This window comes from Alexandromys fortis, unplaced genomic scaffold, assembly GCF_014885135.2.
Source record: "Alexandromys fortis isolate MF-2015 unplaced genomic scaffold, M_Fortis_MF-2015_v1.1 scaffold_155, whole genome shotgun sequence".
Taxonomy (NCBI): Eukaryota; Metazoa; Chordata; class Mammalia; order Rodentia; family Cricetidae; genus Alexandromys; species Alexandromys fortis.
Window position 1 is genome coordinate 303,122 of NW_026068052.1, and position 25,193 is coordinate 328,314.

The 25,193-nt window shown below is 42.7% G+C and overlaps 1 protein-coding gene and 1 non-coding gene across 2 annotated transcripts in view; both read right to left on the reverse strand.

Moving 5' to 3' along the window:
• Positions 1-5,428: 5,428 nt before the first annotated feature.
• Itgb1bp2 (integrin subunit beta 1 binding protein 2) overlaps positions 5,429-25,193 on the reverse strand; it is a 31,623-nt gene continuing 11,858 nt past the window's right edge. The window contains exon 11 of the mRNA XM_050119618.1: positions 5,429-8,684. Within this exon, the coding sequence (XP_049975575.1) occupies positions 8,619-8,684 (66 nt within the window). The 3' untranslated portion in view covers positions 5,429-8,618. The remainder of the gene's footprint in view (positions 8,685-25,193) is intronic.
• On the reverse strand, positions 13,428-13,535 carry LOC126487086 (U6 spliceosomal RNA). The gene has a single exon (XR_007588270.1). It is a non-coding gene; the product is annotated as a U6 spliceosomal RNA (small nuclear RNA).

The following is a 25,193-nucleotide window of genomic DNA, read 5'->3' on the forward strand; positions in this document are numbered from 1 at the left end:
AACAGCTTTATCCCTGAATTCAGAACTAAGGACGGGTGCCCTGTCTCTGAAACAAGTGTCAAAGGAACACACTTTGTTCCTAGAATCAGAGTCAGTGAGAGAAATGTGCCCTGAACCTAAGATTAGAGTTAAAAAGCTAAAAAGAACCAGAAAAAGAAACACATTTTGGCCATGAAGGCAGTGCCACCTCTGGCCCTGCCCAGCTGAACCAACCAATCACAGGGCCGGAAACCGACCAATCACTAAGCACCCTGACTCTGAACCCAGGGCTACTGAAAGAAACACACCATGTTTTTGAGACCTGAGTCGGGAAAGAAACATATTTATCCCTGAATTCAGAACTAAGGACAGGTGCCCTGGCTCTGAAACAAGTGTCACAGGAACACACATTCTCCCTAAAATCAGAGTCAGTGAGAGAAATGTGCCCTGGTCCTAAGATTAGAGTTAAAACGCCAAAAAGAACCAGGAAAAGAAACACAGTTTGGCCCTGAAGGCAGAGCCACCTCTGGCCCTGCCCAGCTGAACCAACCAATCACAGGGCAGGAAACCGACCAATCACTGAGCACCCTGACTCTGAATCAGTGAAAGAAACACACCCTGTTTTTCAGACCTGAGTCGGGAAACATCTTTATCCCTGAATTCAGAACTAAGGACAGGTGCCCTGGCTCTGACACAAGTGTCATAGCAACACACATTGTCCGTAGAATCAGAGTCAGTGAGAGAAATGTGCCTTGGTCCTAAGATTAGAGTTAAAAAGCTAAAAAGAACCAGGAAAAGAAACACAGTTTGGCCATGAAGGCAGAGCCACCTCTGGCCCTGCCCAGCTGAAGCAACCAATCACATGGCCGGAAACCGACCAATCACTGAGCACCCTGACTCTGAACCCAGGGCTACTGAAAGAAACACACCCTGTTTTTGAGACCTGAGCAGGGAAAGAAACATCTTTATCCCTGAATTCGGAACCAAGGACGGGTGCCCTGGCTCTGAAACTACTGTCACAGAAACACAGATTGTCCCTAAAATCAGAGTCAGTGAGAGAAATGTGCCGTGGTCCTCAGATTAGAGTTAAAACGCCAAAAAGAACCAGGATAAGAAACACAGTTTGGCCATGAAGGCAGAGCCACCTCTGGCTCTGCCCAGATAAACTGAGCAATGCATGATTAGAAAAAATGAACCAATCCCCTTTTTTCTTGGGAAAACTCTGCCCCCCCCCCCTATGAATTACTATATAAGCCTCTTTACTGCTTTGCTTGAGCACTTTCACTAGGTGGTTATGTAGCCATCCTTTTGTATTTCCACATGTCTTTTTTTAAACAGAATTTTGTTTGATTATTGTCTCTCTTGTCCAGGGCTGAGCTGTTCCGTTGTAGCTCTGGCATTCAGAGATTGTGTTATTGCAGCTCCACCAGTCCAGAATTACTGTACGTTTGCTCTACAATATTTTCACTTCATGATAAGTCTTCATACCCCAATACAACTATTGTACCACATTCCCCTACACCAACTACTTGGAAGGGTGGAACAGAGGGCTGGCAAAATCAAAGCAAGTTAAGGCAATATGACAGACCATACATCTATAAGCCAGGGTTAAACTACTCAAGAACAGAACAACTAAGTTAAGCAGTTTAAGATGACTCAGACATGATTGTATGTGCCTGTAAACCAATAAATTGCTTAAACCATTCAGGATTTCAGTTCCAGAGGAATGATACTTGCTCTTCTGATAGGCAAAACACTACATAGGAAATAAGCCAGGTGATAGTGGTGCACACCTTTAATCTCAGCACTTGGGAGGCAGAGGCAGGCAGACCTAAATTTAAGGCCAGTCTGCAGGAAGGTTACAGCAGGTAATTACCTGCGTACTGGGGTGTGACCTCATATACTATTTACCCAGATGCTGAAGAGCGTCCGGCCCTTCTCTCCTTCCTCCTCCCTCCCCCCCCCCCCCCCCCCCCCCCCCCCCCCCCCCCCCCCCCCCCCCCCCCCCCCCCCCCGTCCCTGTTTGCTCATTCGGTTTGTTTTGGATCCCATCTCCATCCACCGTTCAAGCAGAGAATCCTGATTTGTAAGTTTTCCCCCTAAATAAATATCTCTCAGTTCTGAGCTAGTGTGGAATTCCTTTTAAGCATCCAATCTCTCTGCCACCAGTCTACAGAGTGAGTTCTAGGACAGTCACAGTTATATTTAGAAACCCTATATCAAAGAACCAAAATAATAAAATTAAAAGTAAATAAATCTTGATTTAAGACAGAGTTTTACAGTGTAGCCCTGGCTGTACTGGAACTTAGACCAGGCTGGCTCAAACTCACAGAGATCTGCCTGCCTCTGCCTCCCAAGTGCTGGGATTAATAAATCTTTAAAAGATTTTAAGAGGCCTGGCACTGATAGTGCACAGCTTTAATCCCAGCACTCGGGAGGCCAAGACAGGCAGATCTATGGGTTTGAGGCCAGCCTGATCTACAGAAAGTATCCCAGGACAGTCAGGGCTGTTACACAGAGGAACCCTGTTTTGAAAAAAATATATCTTGATAGAGAGGAAAGGAGGGGTGCTATAGTGATGCCTCAGTAGGTAAAAGCATTTACTGTTCTTGCAGAGGAACCAGGTTTGGTTCCTCAGCACTCTGCCTCTGCCTCCCAAGGACTGAGATTAAAGCCATGTACCACCATGCCCAGAAAATTTCCAGTTTTCATAAAGCTGGGTATGCTCACATCTGCAATCCCAGCATTGGGGAGTGAAGCCAGGAGAATCTTTGAGGCTTGCTGACAGTCAGTCTAGCTCCAGGTTCAGTGACAGATCTTGTTTCAAGGGAGTAAGTGAAAGTAGAGCAGGACAGCCAATGGCATCTTCACAAACATAGGTACACGCCCGCTCACACATGTAATTAAAACATGATGGGCTGGAGAGATGGCCCAGCAGTAAAGAGTGTGGGCTGCCCTTCCAGAGGACCTGGGTTTGATTTCTAGCACCCATGTGTTTGCTCACAACCACCTGTAATTCCAGTCTCAGGGGATCCGATACTTTCTTCTGGCTTCTACAGGCATACACATACACAGTACACAGATATACATGCAGGCAAAACACTTGAACACATAAAAATAAATTTATGGAATTTAAAACCTAGGTTAAATCCCTAGAACTACAAGTCAGATTCAGTAGCACATACCTGCCATATCCAGTCAGGAGACTGAGGCAGGAGGATTGGACCTGTCTTGAAATAAAAAGGGACTGAAAATATAGCTCAGTGTTATAGAGTGGTTAAGTAGCATGCACAAAGCCTGGCTTAAATTTTCAGTACTGAAAAAAAAATGTATGCCCAGCGGTGGTGAACACTTTTAATCACAGCACTTGCAGGCAGAGGCAGGAGGATCTCTGAGTTGGAGGCCAGCCTGGTCTACATAGTGAGTTCTAGGACAGCCGGGGCTACACAGAGAAACCTTGTCTTGGAAAAAAAACAAAATGCAAGCCAGAGGTGCACTCAGAGAAGGCTAAGAGAAATTCTTGGTCCAAGGGTTTAAGATAGTCTGGGCAATAGAGCAAGACCCAATTTCTTTTCTTCTTTCTTTCCCCCTCCCCTCCTTTTTGGGGGTTTCGAGACAGTGTTTCTCTGGTTTTTTGTTTTGTTTTTCGAGACAGGGTTTCTCAGTAGCTATGGAGCTAGTAATGGAACTTGCTCTATAGACCAGGCTGGCCTTGAACTCACAGAGATCCACCTGCCTCTGCCTCCTGAGTGCTGGGATTAAAGGCTTGCACCACCACTGCCCGGCTTTGTTGTTTTTTTAAAACAAAAAACCACCCATCTTTTTCTTGTTTTTTGTTTTAATTAATTAATTTAGTATACAGTGCTCGGCTTGCATGTATCCACAATGAGATCTGGTGTCTTCTGGTGTGCAACCATGTCTGAGCCACCATGTAGTTGCTGGGAATTGAACTCGGAACCTCTAGAAGAGCAGGCAGTACTCTGAACTGCTGAGCTATCTCTTCAGTCCTCTTTTGTTTTCAAAACAAAAATTTAAATATGTTTTACAACAAAATTTCTCACATTCAGCTAGTACACGTGAGTGTGTGTTTGCATGCATGGGCACAGTGCACATGTTGAAATCAGAGGGCAACATTTGGGTTCTGGGCATCAAACTCAGGTAGTCAGGCGGGCAGAAAATGCCTTTGTCCACTGAACCATCTTACTGGCTCTCTATTTTGGCATTGCTTTGTTTTGTTTTTGAGATACAACTTTACTATATAGCTGTGGCTGGCCTTGCACACAAGGCAATATTTCTGATTCAGTCTCCCAAGTGCTAGGATTATAAGTATACAACTCTATGCCCACCTAGCTCAGACCCAGTTTCTTTTGTCTTTCATAGGTATGTTTGGGTGGTATGTGTTTATACATGTTAATCTGCATAGGAAGGTACACATACATGTGGAGTCAAATATTAATATCAGGTATTTTTAATCTATTGCTTTGCACCTTTATTTTTTGAGATAGTATTTCTCACTACACCTGAAACTGATTCAGCTAGACTGGCTGACCTGTGAGCTCCAGGGCTCATTAATCTCCACCTCCGCCCCAGTAATGGGGCTACAGATACATGGTGCTGTGACCAGCTTATACACTAGTACACTTGACCCAATGAACCATATCCGAAGATCCCAGATCCCGTTTCTTTTAAAAAGGTGTCAATGTGGTAGTGTGCACACCTTTAATCCCAGGATTTGGGAGGCAGAGGTAGACAGATCTCTGAGTTTGAGGCCAGCCTGGTCTATAGTATGAGTTTCAGGACAGCAAGGGCTATTACACAGAAAAATCCCGTCTCAAAAAAACAAAGCAATAACAAAAAGTGGCACTGCATTTCTATGTACTGGCAATGAAAACTACAACCCTCTCCCCCCCCCAGGGGGGATCTAATGCTCTCTTCTTACTTCCATGGAAACTCCAGGCACATGGGCACACAAGTAAATGCAGACACACATACATAAATACAGGCACACATACATACACATAAAATAAATATTAAAAATAAGACAAATAGTCAGGTGGTGGTGGTGCACGCCTTTGATCCCAGCACTCAGGAGGCAGAGGCAAATGGATCTCTGTGAGTTCAAGACCAGCCTGGTCTACATAGCAAGTTCCAGGACAGTCAGGGCTACATACACAGTCAGACCCTGTCTCAAAAACATGTTATAAAACTCACCCTAACAGTCATATAGGATCTGAAGGAACCTCAAGTAGCCAATATAATATTAAAACAAAACAAAAATGGGCTGAAGAGATGGCTCAGTGGTTAAGAGCACTGACTGCTCTTCCAGAAGTCCTGAGTTCAATTCCCAGCAACCACATGGTGGCTCACAGCCATCTGTAATGAGATCTGGCGCCCTCTTCTGGCCACAATGTATACATAATAAATAGATCTTTAAAAAATTGTCAGAGAACTCAAACTTCTGGATTTCAAAAGTCTCTGCAAAGCTTCCGTGTAAATGGAGGTTTTTCTCCTGCCCGTCAGTTTCCGAATAACCACTCTGAGGCTTAATATTAATTACAAACTGTTTGTCCTATTAGTTCAAGTTTATTATTAACTTGCTCTCACAACTTAACCCATTTCTATTAGTTTCTATTTACCACAGGCTCATGGCTTGTCACCTCACATCTTGCTTCTCCAGCAGCTGTTGGCATCTCCCTCGACTCAGCCTTCTTTGTCCCTGTATTCAGTTTGACTTTCCGGCCTGCCAAAGGCCAAAGTGGCTTCTTTATTAACCAATGGTAATAAAACACACGGAGAGAATTCCACATCACTTCCATAATGAAAACTGTGGTCCTGGTGCTGGGGTTGCAGCTCAGTGCTTTCCATGTGAAATATCCGTGCTACAGAAGCACCCCATCACTGTGCTTTGAAGTGTACAGCACAGCATTGTTTATTATATCCAACAGACAATACATCTCAAAGAAATTCAACTTATCCATTCTAATTGAGGCAGCAGACCTTTGCCTATCATCTCCCCATTCCCTCTACCCCTCTCAGCATCTACTTATCACCATTCTGCTCCCCGCTTCATTGAATTTAATTATAATTGAGAAAATACAGCAATTGCAGCACTATTCACAATAGCCAAATTGTAGAGATCAGTCAAAGCATACATAAACAGATGGATAGATAAGGGAAAAGATAATTTCTGTGCACAGAATGAAACACTACTTAGGTTTTAAAAAGAAACCTTGGGACCAGTGAGATGGTTCAGATGGTCAATGTACTTGCTGACAAATCAGATAATGGACCCATTTGGTGGGAAGTGAGAACCAATTTCTGCAAATTGTCCTGTGACCTCCATATGCACATTGTAGCAAACACATGTGCACACAAAATACATGTAAAAAATTTAAGGAAACTTTGTTATTTGGAAATAGTTCTGAAGGTAGAATTAGGGAACATGAATCAAGCTTGAAACATGCTAAGTGAATGAAGTCAGATACAAAAGGACAAGTGGGGTAGGATTCCCTCTCACAAGCAAACTCATGGACACTTACATAGGCAAACTCAGTAGTAAGCAGTATTTAATATTTATACACTTCAAATTACTAACAGTACACTGCCTGAAAAAAAAACTCTTTTTTATAAAAGAGAAATATAGAATGAGCTTGGTGGATCAGAGGTGGGGAAGAGAAGGGGAGAGCAATTCAGGAAATATTTCAACTCATATGATAAAGATCATTCTTATAATTTTCCCAATAATGGTTTTTAGTAAACAAAATGCTCAACATAAAGGAAAAAACCATAAAACTGGACAGCGGCCACGAATGGCATATATACTCATACAGGAGTGAAATAGACATAACTTTGAGACAGGATCTCTCTATCATGTAACTCTCACTGTCCTGGCTCTAGCTCTTGTAGACCAGGCTGGCCTCAAACTCAGAGAGATCAGCCTGCCTCTGCCTCCCGAGTGCTGGGATTAAAGTGTATCACCATGCCCAGCCAGCTTTTAGTTTTAAAAAGCCAGTCTCACTATATAGATGTGCCTGACCTAGAACTCACTATATAGACCAAGCAGGCCTCAAACTCGTAAAGATGCATCTATTTCTGCCTTGCAAGTGCTGGGATTAAAAGTGTGTCACCATGCCTAGCATACAGGATTTTAAGTAGGTGACATGTGGAGAGAAGAGGAAACCCTGAGTCTGTGAAGTCCGGAGTGGAGTGTGTTGTCGACATGAGCTGGCCATGTCAAGGACTCTAGTCTCAGATAGATGGCCAAACCTTTCTCCTGGGTGAGGGTCAGTGGGATAGCAAAGCCTTCCTCTTGCTTAAGTACAAATGTTGATACTGTGTGCAGAACACGTCCACTGGAGCTTTCTCCCCCTAGATACTTATGACTGAAGACTGCTCCCTTACGGAACGTGCTCCTAACCCAAGATTAGCTAACCCTGCCTCCTTATGCGGCTGTATGTAATAGCCTATCTCCATGTTCAACTGTATATAATAAATGCAAGAAACTTCCAGGATGTTGCAGTTTCTCCACCTGAGAGCTTAGTAGGCCACCAGATCCCAGCTTCTTCATGTATCCCTATTCCTCCTTTCTTCATTTTCTTGCAGCCCCTGTTAGGCCAATCCCTGGAGCCATGAAGGATGCGGCAGTGAAAAACACAAAGCTGATTTTATGAGATTATAAATTAAATACAAAAGATTGTAAACTAAACACAAAACAAGGCAAAAACTTTTATTATAAAAATGGTAATATCAGGGATCACTGAGGAAGAGGGCACAGAAAGACCTTAAGAGCCAGAAGTGGGGGATATTTTTCAAGGAAGCATTTCACTGCATATAGAACTCACAGTGATGAGGACTGTATGCACAAGACCTTTGAAAGCTCAGACCAAAGTCCCAGCAACTGATTGGGGTTTACAGTCCTGGGCATCAAGTCCCACCCCTAACTAAGGTGTTATTGGCATTCAAGAGCTGCTGGAAAGGGAGAGTCAGTGTCCTTTTAAGGGTGTTATCCCTGGTAGGACCACCATACTCCAGGGAACGCCCTCTCCCCAACAAGACAATTTGGGCAACACAAACTGGACTACATGGTTGGGTAGAGAGGTGGGGGTGGATGTTGAGGAATTGGGTGAGGGGTGAATATGATCAAAACACATTGTATAAAATTCTCATAGAAGAAAAGTACTTTTGAATGGCAATATCAGAAAGTATACTAGTACATTATTTTGGTAAGAATATAGAGAAACACCCTCCTGTTCTGTTGTTCAACTTTTGGTATAAGTTTTGGAAAGGCAACTTGTCAAAAAATTTTAGCAGTACACATTCTTACTGGGCATGGTGCCACATGCCTTTAGTCTCAGCGCTCGGGAGGCCAGCCTTGTCTACGTAAGAGTGCTCCAGGACAGTCAGGGATACACAGAGAAACCCTGTCTCAAAAAACAAAACAACCAAAAGCACACATCCTTTTAAAATTAGCAAGTCACAAAAAAACCAATTCCAATAGGTTTCAACACTAAAGAGAATTTCTCGGTTCATTCACTTGAGAGCTTCAGAAGAGCAGGTATTATGCTGGTTTGATTTCATAGATAACAATATCAAAGACCTAATTTCCTTCCCTCAGCCTTCCGAAGTATATGGACTTCATTTTAAATTTCATTCATGTCTTGGTGGCACAAGGAATGAAGTACCTGGAGGCAGACATACCACGCTGTCTAAAAGAAGAAAAAAAAAACCATAAAAATATTCTACCCACAAATCCTTCAGCAAATCTCCACAATCATTTTATTGGTTTTCTGGTGCATTCCCGATCAATCCTCTTGGACAGGAAAATGGTGTCATGGGGGTAAGCCTGAGTTGCCTGAACCAATCTATGAGGCTTCCAGGCATAATTGGGTTTCACCCACGGTACACCACTCTAGAAGCTGGTGAGATCAATTCTGCCTCTCCACTTCCAATGTTATGAGTACTAAAGATGAGAAAGATGTGGGATGAACTGGCCAAGGATACTATGTGATATCTAGCAATACCTCGGGGATTTATCCTGCATCATACTGCACATGTGCACAAATACGTGTGTTCAAGGGGTTTTGCATGTTAGGAAACTGCAAATAACTGAAACAGGGCTGGTTAAAGTAGAAAACTAAGGCACTGTGTAAATATATTGGTATAATACAGTCTTAGAGATGTATTAGTGAAAGAATAGAATAATAGTGTGTGGCTGGTTCTGGAAAAAAAACAGAAAGATATTGATACATTCCAAGTAAAAAAGAAAGTAAGCTTCTGTTTTTAGTAATAAACCAGACTAGATAGATAAACACAGGTGCCAGCAGGCACGGGGGCACAAGCTGCAACACCAGCACTCTTCAGTTTGATGCCATCTCGGGTTATGTAGTGAGTTTCAAGCCATCAGAGGCTAAATAGTGAGACCCCTTTTCAAAAAAAACACAAAAACCATTAGCAATAGAAGTTGCATTCTGGAAAGAGAATCAGGGAATTGGAGTAACATATAACTAAAAAAAAAGTGTGTGTGCATGTATATGTTTCTCGTGCTTGTTTTTTTCCTCTTTGTCCATTTGCTTTATTTTATTGTTTTTTTTTTAAATAATTTATTTAGTGTGCACTGGTGTGATGGTATCAGATCCCCTGGAACTGAGTTACAGACAGGAATGAGCTGCAGGTGGGTGCTGGGAATTGAACCTGGGTCCTCTGGAAGGGCAGCTAGTGCTCTGAGTCATTTCTCCAGGCCCCTGGGTTGTTTTTTATTGGCTGATTTATTTTCAAAAGAGAGAAAGGTGTAAAGGTGGAGAGTCTGGAGGAGATGAGGGAGGGAAACTGTGATCTGAATATATTGTATGAAAACAAATCTTTGTTTTTTTGTTTTTCAAGACAGAGGTCTGTGTAGCCCTGGCTGTTTTGGAACTAGCTAGGCTGATTCAGAACTCAGACATCTATTGGCCTTTGCCTCCCAAGTGCTGGGACTAAAGGTATGTATCATTATGCTTGCCTCAAAACAAATTTGCAACTAAAAAAAAAAAAAAAACCCCTACATAGCAAGTTCCAGGATAGCCAGGACAGTTACACTGAGAAACCCTGTCTCAAACAAATGAAACAAGAAAAAAAAAACAACCTAAGTGTCTCTCAATAGGGGAACAACCAGTGTATAAAATATCCACATAGGGGCTGGAGAGATGGCTCAGTGGTTAAGAGCACTGACTGCTCTTCCAGAGGACCGGGGTTCAATTCCCAGCACCCACATGGCAGTTCACACCTGTCTGAAGATCCAGTTGCAGGGGATCTGACACCTTCACACCAATGCACATAAAATAAGTTAAATAAACCATAAAATATTAAAAAAAATATATCCACATAATAAAGTACTATGCAACACAGACTGAGTATCCAAGATCTCTACATATTGACAAGGAAATAAATACCTTCAAGGATTATATGTGGAGGCTGGGGGTAGTCAGTGACAGAGTGCTTGCCTACCACACATAAGGGCCTGGCTTTGATCCCTAGTTCCACATAGTGGATTATACAAAGATCATATAGTTAGTGGCTACACAAGTTACAGAACACTACTACAAAATGACTGCAGGCTGGGGATGCAGCTCAGTGACAGCGAATGCTTAGCATGTACAAAAGTCTGGGTTGAACACCCAGCACCAAAACAGTTTTTATTCAAAATTATCCAGAAAGAAAAAAACAAATTTTGCATATTAGGAATTGTGAGTATTTGTTCATTTTCTATGCCTCTAAAGCAGTGGCTCTCCACCTTCCTAGCATTGCAATCCTTTAATACAGTTCTTCATGTTGTGGTGACCCCAACCTGAAGGCGTAAGTCACGAACAAGGTCACACCAGTTTGGAGTTATGATTAATAGGGTGTTATTTATTTAAAGGGGAAAACTTACAGATCACCATCTCAGACAACAGCCATCTGCACAACCAGGAAGGGAGTCTAGTCTCCGGCGGAGCAGGAAGTGAAGAGAGCGAGCAGAGGAAATAGCCACTTTTTTAAAGGGAGAGAGGCCACGCCCCAATGGGCTGGTATCACAGCAGCTATTGGTTGGAGGGGCGGAAGGACCTCCCGCAACACCAACCATACAATTATTTTTGTTGCTATTTCATAACTATAATTTCATTACTATTATAAATTATAATATAAATAACGGATATGCAAGATACCTGCTATGCGAACCCCATGTTGAAAAACACTACTCTAATGTTCTAGTGTATATTTGAAATGCCTAGAAAATAGATGAATCAGAGACCACGGTGACACATGCTTGTAATTAAAAAGAGCCTGGAGGATCACTACAAGTTCATCAAGGGCTGCACACAGCCAAATGCTGTTTCACACTTCTCTACTTGTACCTCAAAAGGAAAAAGGAAAATGATAGATGCCTGAGTCTACCAAACTGCTAAATGTGACTTTCTCTGAAGAATAAATTGGAGTAAACACAATTTTAATTTTCATTGAACTCACGTCTGTAAACTTGTTCCATTTTACAAAAAAAGGAATCTTATATGAAAATATTAATACTACTAGACACGGTGGAACACACTTTTAACTCCAGCACTGAGAACAAAGGGGAGGAAGATCAGGAGTTTAAGGCCAGAATCTGCTTTGTGAGACCTAAGTTTTTCTTTTAACTTTATTGATTGACTTTGGGTCTATATGTGTATGTGGCTATGGTGGTGGCTCCATTTCCAGGGGATTGTGATAATCTTCTGACCTCCAAGGGCCCCAGGTATACACATAGTGCACAGATGTACGTGGGAGCAAAACACTAAATAAGTCTAGATAAATGAATAAAGTTGGAGATTTTAAAATAGCACAAATGATGCAGGTAATACTCATACCTATTTTGAGTGGTGACTTTTCTCACAAACTCCAATGTTGCATACCAATAATCTCCTTGCTTTTCTATTCCTACATGTCTATTTTCTCAAACTCATTTCTAAAATAACATTCTCATAACAATATTCAAATAATAGTAGTTCCCATTCATTGTTTTGCTATGCTTTTTTGTTTTTATTTTTTTGAGACAGGGTCTCTATTATGTAGCTCTGGCTGTCCTGGAACTCACTAGATAGACCAGGCTGGCCTCAAACTCACAGAACTCCACCTATCTTAGCTTGCTGAATGCTGAAACTAAAGGTATGTGCCACCACATCTACCTTGTCCTATGCATTCTAAGGTCCTAGCTTGCAGGGCTCAAGATGAGCTCAGTGGGAGTACTGCTTAAACATGCAAGTACCGGTTTAAATTTGAGGCATAAGAGGCTGGAGAGATGGCTCTGCAGCTAAGAGCCCTGGCTACTCTTGTAGTGAAGCCAGGTTTGATCCCCAGCATCTACATGATGGTTCACAACTGTCTGTAATTCCAGCTCCAGGGGGGTCAACACCCTCCTCTGGCCTCTGCTGGTATCAAGTATGCATGTGGTCCATAGACATAGGTGCAGGCGAAACATTAATACACATAAAATAAATATTGAAAAGAAACTTTAAAGTCTTTAAAAACAATCCCAAGCATAAGGAGAAAGAGCATTAGCCTTCTACTTACTACTTCAACTTAAAATCTCGGAAACATTTTACATATTTTTTCATCCTATCACAAAAATGTCATCTTCCAGAGCCAGGGAGATGGTTCAGCAGGCAAAAGCACTCATCCTTTAAACCTAAGGACCTGAGTTTGGTCCCCAAGACCCACAAGCTGGACACAGAAACCTGAGTCCACAAAGGTGTCCTCTGGACTCCACATGCGAGCCATGGTGTTGACATGACCGTGCATGTGGGTGCGCACACACGTACAGCTCCACTGGGACAAGCCTAGTGCCTCCACAAGCTCAGCTATGCTCTACCACTGAGCAGGATCACCAGCTGAGGATTTCCTTCCTCTGGGTTATTATTTTACATGCCACCCCCACTTTTTTTTTCTGAGACAAGGTTTCACTGTGTAGGCCCCACAGGCCTCTAACTCCCTGGGTAAAACAGGCTGACCTCAAATTCAAAAGAGATCCACCTGCCTCTGCCCAATGAGTGCTGGAATTAAAGGCCTGGCTCTTGTTTGGTTGTTTGAGACAGGATCTCATGTAATCCAGGCTGACCTGGATCTTCCTGTCTCAGCCTTTCAAGCAGCTAGGACAACAGCACACATTCCAGCACCTGGCTCCTACCCATTCTTTGCCAGCTCAATTGAGGTCCTTCATTCAACAAACATTTACTGTTTATTTTTTTGATTTTTTGAGATTGGGTTTCTCTGTGTAACAACAAACATTTATTAATCACATATTGTGTATATTCTTGTAGTAGTATGAGCGGCAGGGCTGCGTCCCCGGCACCCCAGCCGCCTGACTAGCTTATGCCCCGAAATAACAATACACAAACTGTATTCATTTAAACACTGCTTGGCCCATTAGCTTTAGTCCTTACTGGCTAATTTTTTTTTCTAAAAATATGGAATGCTTCACGAATTTGCGTGTCATCCTTGCGCAGGGGCCATGCTAATCTTCTCTGTATCGTTCCAATTTTTAGTATATGTGCTGCCGAAGTGAGCACCTTACTGGCTAATTCTGATATCCCGATCAACCCATCTCTAATAAACTGTGTAGCACCGGTCTTACCGGTAAAGATTCAGCATGTCTGACCTGGCGACTTGCTTCATCACGTGCGTCTGCCTCAGAGAGTGGAGCTATCGCGACTGCCCGGGAGAGGGGAGCATGGAGTCTGCTCCAGAGAGCAGAGCTGTCAAGTCTGAGCTCACTTCCTCTTCCTCCCAGCATCCTATTCTGTTTACTCCTCCCACCTATGTTTTAATCTATGAGGGCCAGCCAAGCAGTTTCTTTATCTTTTAACCAATGACCTTCCTCCATCATATTCTTGGTAAATTTTGGTTCTGGGAATATTGCATTAATACAGCATTTTATTCTAGTGGAAAAGAAATAATGTACAGATAAATGAACAATCATACAACAAGATAACATTTAACAACGTTAACAGTTAGCAGAGGACCCTGTACCAGGCACTATGCTGAGGGGGTTTATATATGTCATTTGATTTACTGTTTCTAATGATGCCATGATACAGTGTTATTCCTGTTTTATAGTTAGATGTACTAATGCACATAGCTCATAAATACTTCAAGGTAATATAGCTAGAAAGTGGAGAAGAAGACTTGAATTCAGTCTGACATAATAGTGTATCCTCTTACCTTCCTGCTCTACTGCTTCTCATGTAAGGAAACCAGTGGATAAAGGTTATGGGAAAAATAATCAAGGCTACTCTGAACATAACTGGGACACTAGGTGCTGATTTAAAGGAGATTGTCTAGAATGGCCTTCCTGAGCCAGGTACAATAGCACAGGCCTGTAATCTTAACATTGGGAGGGCTATGAGTTCAAAGCCAACCTGGGTTTTAAGTAACTGAGATTACATGCCTGTACTACCACACCCAGATCAGTCCGTCCATCTATCTATCTATCTATCTATCTATCTATCTATCTATCTATCTATCTATCTAAATAAACAGGGTCTCTCTATGTAGCCCTGGCTATCCTGAAACTCACTATGTAGACCAGGTTAGTCTACAGAGATCTGCCTGCTTCTATCTCCCTAGTGCTGGGATTAAATGCTTTTGCCACCACGCCACGCTCCACATATAGATTTTTTTTCTGTAGAAGGAGATTGCGTGTTCATTGGCCAGCTGCCCAGACCCAAATAATCACACAGAAACTATATTACTTACAACACCGTTTGGCCAGGGGCTCAGGCATATTTCTAACTAGCTCTTATATCTTAAATTAACCCATTTCTATTAATCAGGTTTCCTGGCTGGCTTTGCTCTGCTAAGCCATTGGCTGAAACAACTTTATTCATCAACCAATAAAAGTAACACATATACAGAAGGATATCCAACATCATCTTTCTTTAAAAAATGGTAATATTCTAATTTGTTGGAATACTTTTTTTTTTTGGTTTTTCAAGACAGGGTTTCTCTGTAGCTTTGGAGCCTGTCCTGGAACCAGCTCTTGTACACCAGCCTGGCCTCGAACTCACAGAGATCCGCCTGCCTCTACCTCCCGAGTGCTGGAATTAAAGGTGGGCACCATTACCACCCTGCTTTGTTGGAAAACTTTTATTAAAAAAAAAATCACACAACTATTATTCTAGTTCCCCTGAGAACAGGTTAATGGTGCATTTTTTCCTTTTATTGGCCAGTTTTTCAACTTAATTAAACAATTATCAATTAATAGTTATTAATCCTTATCATGATAGGTAATTTGAAATCTGGAAGAAAATTATTCTAGGCAGAAGAAGCAGATAGCACAGAGACACTATAGACTGAATTGTGTGTGTTATGTTCAAGAACAGAGAAGAGGGCTGCAGTGATGGCTCAGCCATTAAGAGCGCCTGCTGATTTTGCAGTGTATGTGAGTTTGATTCCCAGCTCCCATATCTGGTGTCTGGAACTCTAGCTCCAGGGGGATCCAACACTTCTCACATCCAAAGGCACCTAAACTCATGTGTGGCATGCACACACATACACAATGAACAATAAATCTTACATAGCAAAGAATAGAGAAGACCACATTCCTTCCTCATTCCCAGCTATGGCACTTTCTCTCCAGGCCATCCACATACCATCTGTTCTCCCCACCAGAGCTGCTTCTTATGGCTGGGCTATGTTTTGTCCTAATCTGGACATGATGCTACACACAGGGAGTCCCAGGGGAGGGTGCTACAGGATAGGTTCAACTCAAATCTTAAGGCCATCCTGGGCATCGTAAACCCCATCTCCAAAAAAAAAAAAATCAATCCCTTGCTGCTGGAGAGATAGTTCAGTGGTTATGTGCACAGGCTGCTTTTATAGAGAACCAGAAGTTAAGTCTCAGCACCTATACGGCAGCTCACAACTGTCTGGAACTCAAGTTCCAGAGGATCCCATACTCTCTTCTGATCTCCAGGGTACTAGGTGCACATGTGATGCAGACATACAACATACATGAAGACAAGACAGTCATACTTTTTGTTTTGTTTTTGAGACATGAATTCTCTGTAGCTTTGGATCCTGTCCTGGAACTAGCTCATTTTTTTAAAAAATATTTATTTATTTATTATGTATGCAATATTCTGTCTGTGTGTATGTCTGCAGGCCAGAAGAGGGCACCGGACCTTATTACAGATGGCTGTGAGCCACCATGTGGTTTCTGGGAATTGAACTCAGGACCTTTGGAAGAACAGGCAATGCTCTTAACCACTGAGCCATTTCTCCAACCCCCTGGAACTAGCTCTTGTAAACCAGGCTGGCCTCATACTCACAGAGATCCGCCTGCCTCTGCTTCCCAAGTGCTGGGATTAAAGGTGTGTGCCAGGGCTGGAGAGATGGCTCAGAGGTTAAGAGCACTGCCTGCTCTTCCAGAGGTCCTGAGTTCAATTCCCAGTAACCACATGGTGGCTCACAGCCATCTATAATGAGATCTGGTGCCCTCTTCTGGCATACAAGCATGTATGGAAGGAATGTTGTATACATAATAAATAAATAAATCTTTTAAAAAAGAAATTAATAAAGGTGTGTGCCACCACTGTTCTGTAACAGTCATACCTATAATAAAGAAATTTTAGAAAAGATTATGGGTTCATGTGACCACTCTTAGATACAGTATATTTTATTTTATTTTATTTTGGCGAGGAGGTCTTGCTATGTAGCCTTGTCTGGAACTTGCAGCAATCAGCCTGCCTCTGCCTCCAGAGGACAGGGATTATGTTTTGAATCACCACACCTGTTAGATAGGTAGGTTTGTTTGCTTATTGGAACACAATTCCCAGTAGCCCAAGCTAGTATTGCCTTCCCTATGTAGAATGACCTTGAACTCCCACACCCCAAATGATAGTACTAGAATCCTGCACATATCACCACTCTTGCCTCATTAAATGAATCTTATTTTGATAACAGCACTATTATAAAATTATCCCTATGATTTCTTTCCTCTTTTTCTGGATTTTTTTGAGGGGGGGGGCAGACGAGGTCTCTCTACACAGCTCTGGCTGTCCTGAAACTCACACAGAAACTTTGCATCCTGTATACTGAGATTAAAGGTGTGGACCACCACGCCTGGCTTATCCATACATTCTCATCAATAATTAGGGAGGCTTAAAAGATTTGATGATTTATTTAACCTTTTTTCATTTGATGTGTAGGGGTGTTTTGCATGCAGATATGTCTATGCACCACTATCTTCCAGCCCCATAATAAATTTCTTTACAAAATAACCAAGTAGACATGGTGGTACACACCCTTAGTCCCAGCAGAGATAGGCAGATCTCTGAGTTGAGTCAGGGTGGTCAACCCGCCTACCAGACCAGCCAGAGCTACATAGTCGGGAGAACCCTGGCTAAAAAAAACAAACAAAGCCTCTAATTATAGGTCAGCAAGACAAATGAATGAGTGAAGGTGATGGCCCCAGGAATGACTGACCACTCACCAGGATCTACCTGGTGGAAGGAGAACTGACTCCCTCAAGTTGTTCTCTGATCCATGCAAATGGTGAGCAGCGCATCTCTCCCAACACAAACAGCAAATAAATGTAACTCTTTAATTAAGCAACCAAAAACCTCAGTCACTGCTAAGAGCTGTCTTAGTGCCATCCGAAAACATGCAAAGTCTATGACCCTGACAGGGATCTTAGAAGAAAAGAGCATCTCCCCAGCCTCCCAGTCTGTCCCTTTGACCAGCCTAACTGCGGACTGGGATCCTCTTGCTCAGTGACGTCATGCACTGATGTGAGACTTTTCTAAGCTACTCAGACCCCCCCCCCCATGGCCTGATCTCCGACCTCAGTGGAATTGCAGCCACCGCACCCCCTACTTCTCCAAATTAAGACATTCTCCCAGGTATACTTGCCTTCATACTCCCCTGCAGCAGCCACTTCAGTGGCACTGCCTCTGGGAGGCCCTCATCTACTGTCCTCTCTTTCTCTTCCTGCTCCTAAAGTCCCAGGTCACTGCTAGAGGGATGAACCAGGCAGGCGAATATGAATTTATGCTGTCCAGTTCCAAGTTGGCCCTCGCAGCTGCTCAGCAACCCTTTATTTGTCTCATCCATTCCCTGGCACTCTCCCGCAGGCCTCTTCAGACCATCCTCATCTTAAATTCCACTCCTCCTGTTCTACTATTTCAATCTAATATATAGACTTTCATCAGATGCTTAGAATTCCACAACGTCGCTATAAAACTATTTTTGTGTGGAGAATTTACAGCAAAGACAAAAGTAGGCAGAATAGCTTAATTATTTACCAAGCACTCAGAAGGAATACAAATTTCAGGGTAATCTTGTTCCAAGTATCTTTCATTCATTTCCTTCCTCCTATATTATTTTGAAGAAACTCCCAGACAGTGTATCATTCCATACTTAAGAATTTCAGTGTGTATCTCGAAAAATAAAAATCCTAATTGTAAAAAATCCCAATTCTAATGCATTAGCACATAAGCACATAAAATAAATGACACCCAATACAAATTGGTATATGTATTTACAAGTTTCACAAATGTAAAAAATATAACTTTTTTTGTTTGAATCACTATCCACATAAAGTTAGACTCTAGTATTGATTGGTGGCCAGGTATTATATGTCACCTTTCTCTTTTCTTTTTAAATGTTGTATTATCATACATGAATTATACACAGTAATGGGATTCATTGTGGCATTTTCATATGTATATATGATGTGCTTGCCCATATTCGCATATCCACACCTATTACTTTCTTATCCCCTTCCACTTCTGCTAATCCCCTTCTTCTTCGCTGTCAGCCCCCTTTCTATGCTCATGTTTTTTTTTTTTTTTTTTTGTGATGTAGTAAGTTACATTAGTATTGTTTTACTGGAGCATGGATGGCACCTTACCAATGGTTACATCACTGAACGGCATGTTTTCCTCTGCCTCCATCTCCTGAGTGCTGGGGTTAGAGGTGTGCATCATCGCATATATCTTCTTTTTAAGGTTTGTACTGAAAAACTTGGACTGTTTCTTTGTAGTTTTGAAGCCTGGATTTTACTGACTGCATGTCTATTATGTAGTTTAACCTGTTCTTTTTACCTCTTTGTATTAACATCTTTATAAAAGCATCTTTTTAAAAAATTTTTTGAGATAGGGTTTCTCTAACAGTCCTGACTGTCCTGGAACTCATGTTGTAGACCAGGCTAGCCTCGAACTCACAGAGCTCCATCTCCCAAGTGCTGTGATTAAATGCATACACCATCATTATCTGGCTAAAAGCATCTTTTATATTCATTATCCTGGTTTTAGTGGTGTGGAGAAACTGTCCATGTGACAAAGGAAATGGGAGACTGCTCACTGGCTTGAAGAGTGACTCAGGACGGAACTGGGACGTCTTTACCAGGACTAAAACAGATGGTTGGAGTCAAAGCTCAATAAATAGTAACAGAGGTCCAGGAAAGGTAGAATGTGCGAGGGGCCTTGCAGTGTCCAATTTCCACACGGCTGGTATGCGTAGTAGGCCAGGCAAGGAACGTTGAGGTTGAAGTCAGAGCTGGAAAAGGAGAAGCTGCAGTCGAGGCAGCAGCTGGGATTATTGCTCAGGGGATTACTCTACTCAACTCCTGTTTTCTAAATATATCTTCTCTCCCTCTATGCCTTTGCCCAGGACAAGTCCTCTGTTGGAATTTCTTTCTCTCATCATGTGTAACAACCAGCACGCATTCTTTGTTTCCGTCTTTTTACTGATAGGGTCCTATGTAAGGAAGAATATATGAGAGAAATGGTGATTGCTTTTCCAGGAGGGAACTGGATAGGTAAGAGAAAGAAGGGCTGGAAGGCAGACAGATAGTACTAATTTGTGGTGGACGGAACAGTTAATCTGATCAGAGTATCCAGCAGGGAATCTTTTGAAGTAGGAGTGAGACAGGAATTTGTAGCTTCAGAAGAAGAATTCTAAGCATCTGATGAAAGTCTATATATTAGATTGAAATAGTAGAACAGGAGGAGTGGAATTTAAGATGAGGATGGTCTGAAGAGGCCTGCGGGAGAGTGCCAGGGAATGGATGAGACAAATAAAGGGTTGCTGAGCAGCTGCGAGGGCCAACTTGGAACTGGACAGCATAAATTCATATTCGCCTGCCTGGTTCATCCCTCTAGCAGTGACCTGGGACTTTAGGAGCAGGAAGAGAAAGAGAGGACAGTAGATGAGGGCCTCCCAGAGGCAGTGCCACTGAAGTGGCTGCTGCAGGGGAGTATGAAGGCAAGTATACCTGGGAGAATGTCTTAATTTGGAGAAGTAGGGGGTGCGGTGGCTGCAATTCCACTGAGGTCGGAGATCAGGCCATGGGGGGGGGGGTCTGAGTAGCTTAGAAAAGTCTCACATCAGTGCATGACGTCACTGAGCAAGAGGATCCCAGTCCGCAGTTAGGCTGGTCAAAGGGACAGACTGGGAGGCTGGGGAGATGCTCTTTTCTTCTAAGATCCCTGTCAGGGTCATAGACTTTGCATGTTTTCGGGTGGCACTAAGACAGCTCTTAGCAGTGACTGAGGTTTCAATTAGTAGCCACATGTCCTCAAGCAACCCAAACAATTCATTTCTTTCTTGTATCTCTTTTTGTTTGTGTGCTTGTGATTGAATGCATGACCTTGAGCACACTTTAGCACTAAGTTATATTCTCAGCCTACCATTTTTCTTTTTTCTTTCTCCTTCTCTTTTTTGAGAAAGTCTCATAGAGCTCAGATAAGACAATCTTCTTTGTATCCATTCCTGGGTGTTGGCATTATAGGTTCATGCCAACATGCCAGGTTTATGTGATGCTTGGGATAGAACCTAGGATCTCACATGCTAGACAAGTATTTAACCAATTGAGCCACATCTCCCACCCCATTTCCTTGGTTTCTTCATCTCTAAGAAGTTGGGAAATAGTGTGGTGATAAACACGTGTAATTCTAGTGCTCAGGATGGATAGGAGGGTCATAAGTTCAAGGTCAGCCTACAGTGCATGGGGAGTTGTTAGCCAGAATGGGCTATTATATAATGAGATCAAAAAAAATTAAACAATAAAAAAATAGGTGACCAATCCCTCCATCAGAACAGTTGTAAGAACTCTGTAAAGGAACGTTGGTGGAAGTGTGTAGCATTGTGGACGGGTAGATGACAGCCCTCCCTAATCTTCAAACTGAGGCAAATCTTTATTTTTTTCACTTTTTGTTTTTTCGAGACAGGGTTTCTCTGTGGTTTTGGAGCCTGTCCTGGAACTAGCTCTTGTAGACCAGGCTGGTCTCGAACTCACAGAGATCCGCCTGCCTCTGCCTCCTGAGTGCTGGGATTAAAGGCTTGCGCCACCACCGCCCAGCTGATGCAAATCTTTAGTGAAAATGTCATCACCTCAAAGAACAGCAAAACCCCACTGTCAAGAAATCGAACCTTTTTTTTTCCTTAGCTGTTTTTCCCCTTTGGTGTTTTGAGACAGAGTCTCAGTATATAGCCGTGGCTGCCTTGGAACTTGCTATGTAGACCAGGCTGACCCCAAACTCAAAAGAGGTTCACCTGCCTCTGTTTCCCTAGTTCTGGTAATTAAGGAGATGTGCCATCATGCCTGGCTCCCTGAACTTTTTAAAAATGATCTCATCTCATATAGGCCAGGCTAGTCTCAAACTGGCTCTGTCAATGAAAATGATCTTGACATTCTAATTCTCCTGCCTCCACTTTGTACACACTGGGTGTTGTATGGAGCAGCAGGCTATGTTCCCGCCTGGATCCCACACGGCTAGTTTAGCCCCGGATAACAACACACAAATTGTATTCTTTTTTTTTTTGAATTTTTTGAGACAGGGTTTCTCCATAGCTTTTGGTTCCTGTGCTGGAACTAGCTCTTGTAGACCAGGCTGGTTTCGAACTCACAGAGGTCTGCCTGCCTCTGCCTCCCAAGTGCTGGGATTAAAGGCGTACGCCACCACCGCCTAGCTCACAAATTGTATTCTTTTAAACACTGCCTGGACCATTATTTCCAGCCTCTTATTGGCTAATTTTTACATCTCGATTAACCCATTTTTAATAATCTGTGTAGTACCACGAGATGGTGTCTTACCAGGAAGGATTCTAGCCTACATTCATGTGGGGTCGGAGAATCATGGCAATTGCCTAACTCGGCTTCTTTCTCCCAGCATTCTGTTCTGATGTGGGAGTGATTTCTTATTAATAAAGAAACTGCCTAGGCCCATTTGATAGGCCAACCCTTAGGTAGGCGGGGTAAACAGAAGAGAATTCTGGGAAAAAGAAGCTTAGTCGAGGAGTCGCCATGATTCTCCCGCTCCAGACAGACGCAGGTTAAGATCCTCCCTGGTAAGCCAGCTCGTGGGCTACACAGAATATTAGAAATGGGTTAGAACAATATGTGAGAGCTAACCAATAAGAAACTGGAACTTATGGGCCAGGCAGTGTTTGAAAGAATACAGTTTCCGTGTAATTATTTCTGGACATGAGCTAGCCATGCGGGCGGGCGGCCGGGTGCCGGGGACGCAGCCCCGCCGCTCCTATCACAACACTGTTCTGTCTACTCCGCCTATCTAAACTGCTGTCCTATCAAAAGGGCCAAGGCAGTTTCATTATTAACCAATAGACATATGACCCTCCTCCATCAACTGGGATTACATTATTATGCCTAACAGAAAATCTTTTTTTTTGGGGGGGGGGTTCAAGACAGGGTTTCTCTTTTGCTTTGGAGCCTGTCTTAGAACTAGCTCTTGTAGACCAGGCTGGCCTCGAACTCACAGAGATCCGCCTACCTCTTCCTCCCAAGTGCTGGGATTAAAGGCATGCGCCACCACGGCCCGGCTGCCTAACAGAAAATCTTATTTTGTTACTGAAACATAAAATTGGACTTTGGAGTTACATCCCCCTTTCTCAGAAGAAAAATTCCTCCAATTTCTTAACAGGCTGAAATAAAGAATATAATAAAAGGCTGGGATGGTGGTGCATATCTGTAATCCCAGCACTTGGAAGGAGGTTTCAAATCTGAAGCCAGTTTAGATAGTATAATAAGAACATGTCTCACTAAATATCAGAAAAAAAATCTTAGTGAATACAATGGATAGATTAGGACAGGCGGTGGTGGCACATGCCTTTAATCCCCGCACTCGGGAGGCAGAGGCAGGCAGATCTCTGTGAGTTTGAGACCAGCCTGGTCCACAAGAGCTAGTTCCAGGACAGGCTCCAAAGCTACAGAGAAACCCTGTCTCAGAAAAAAAACCCAAAGGATAGATTAGTAAGAATTATAGTAAATATTTACATGACAATTATTAAATCTGGACCAAAAAGGAAGACCCAGAGATAAAAAGGTGAGCAAATGCCCTACATGAAGTGTTTGAAGTCATGGGTAAACTGGGGGTCTGGAAGAGGAGTCACATAAGAGAAAGGCTAGGATTGAACAGCCAAGTAGAAAAAGAGAAGCTGAACAGGAGTGGCTGGAGTGGTAGGAAGACACAGGCCTGGGAAGCCTGTGTATAAAAGGGGTTTAAGGAAGAAACAATCTTGAGTGTCACATATTGCTTCACAGGTCAAGGAGGATGAGAACTAAACATATCCATTGGATTTATTGACTTGGTGGCCAATTATGACCTTATTATAAACTGAGGTTTGGAGGTCAGATTAGAATGTACAGAACAAGCAGTCAGGCACTTGGGAGGTGGACGCAGGAGGACCTGAGGTTCAAGGTCTACTTTGTCTCAGCTACATCTATGGGAATTTTGAGGCCAACCTGAGCTACATGAGCCCCTGCCTCAAAGAAAAAGTACAAAAACCAAAGAAAGACAAGAAAGGAGGAGGAAGGAGAGGGCTGAGAATATAGCTCCTTGGTAGCCACACATAGCCCCACCATGATCCCCAGCACAACAAAAGAAAGGGAAATAAAAAGAGAATACAGTTACTTCCAGAAGAAAGGGAAGGGAGATAAGTAGTAGCTAGAGAGGCTATGATGCCAAGAGACACTGTTTTGAAGACTGGAGAGACTTGATCATGTTTACACATCCCAACAAAATGGGAAGGCTGACTAAATAGGAGGAGAAAAAGATAGTACCATAAGGCTTCTAGAAAGGTGTAAGGGGATTAGATCAGACACAAAGTATAATGGATAGAAAGAAATGTAAGGCCTAGGCATGTAACTTGGCAGTAAAGTACTTACTTAGCATATGCAAGGCCCAGGGTTCAGTTTACACACTGCCCAAAACTAAAAACTATAGCAAAGACTTTATTCATATAAAGAAGTGTAAAAGGATGGTAGGGAGAGGATTTGTGTTACTATAAGCAAATATAGACCTCAGAGTAGGAGATGAGGGATTGAGATGATGCACTTAGCATGAAGCCTAGCATGTTACCTTGTATGTATCAGAAATTTTACCTAGGGATGTCATACTGTCAGGAGATGCAAAGCAGTAGATGGGCCTATTTGGAGCAAGGAGACCGGCTCACATCCCTTATTTATCTCTGCCTCCGGGCTGCCAGGAGGTGAGCCTCTTTTCTGTCATAGCCTCCCTTATCTTGATGCTCTCCTTCCACACAATAGAGTAACTATTGGAAGGAACTAGGAGCAAAAAACATTTTCGTTTTAAAAAAATAAAGAAATAAGGCTGAGACATGGCTAGGTTGGTGAAGTGTCTGTTGTACAAGTATGAGGACCTAAGTTTTGATCCTCAGTACTCACATAAAAGCTGGGCATGTCTATCACCATGCACAAAACTCAAGTCCAAATGGATTAAAGACCTCAATATCAGTCTGAACACACTGAACCTGATAGAAAAGAAAGTGGGAAGTACTCTACAACACGTGGGCACAGGAGACCACTTCCTACATATAACCCCAGCAGCATAGACACTAAGGGCCTCATTGAATAAATGGGACCTCCTGAGACTGAGAAGCTTCTGTAAAGCAAAGGACACTGTCACTAAAACAAATAGGCAACCCACTGACTGGGAGAAGATCTTCACCAACCCCTCAACTGACAAAGGTCTGATCTCCAAAATATATAAAGAACTCAAGAAACTAGACCATAAAAGGCTAATCAACCCAATTATAAAATGGGGCACTGAGCTGAACAGAGAATTCTCAACAGAAGAAGTTCAAATGGCTAAAGGACACTTAAGGTCATGCTCAACTTCCTTAGCAATCAGGGAAATGCAAATCAAGACAACTTTAAGATACCATCTTACACCTGTCAGAATGGC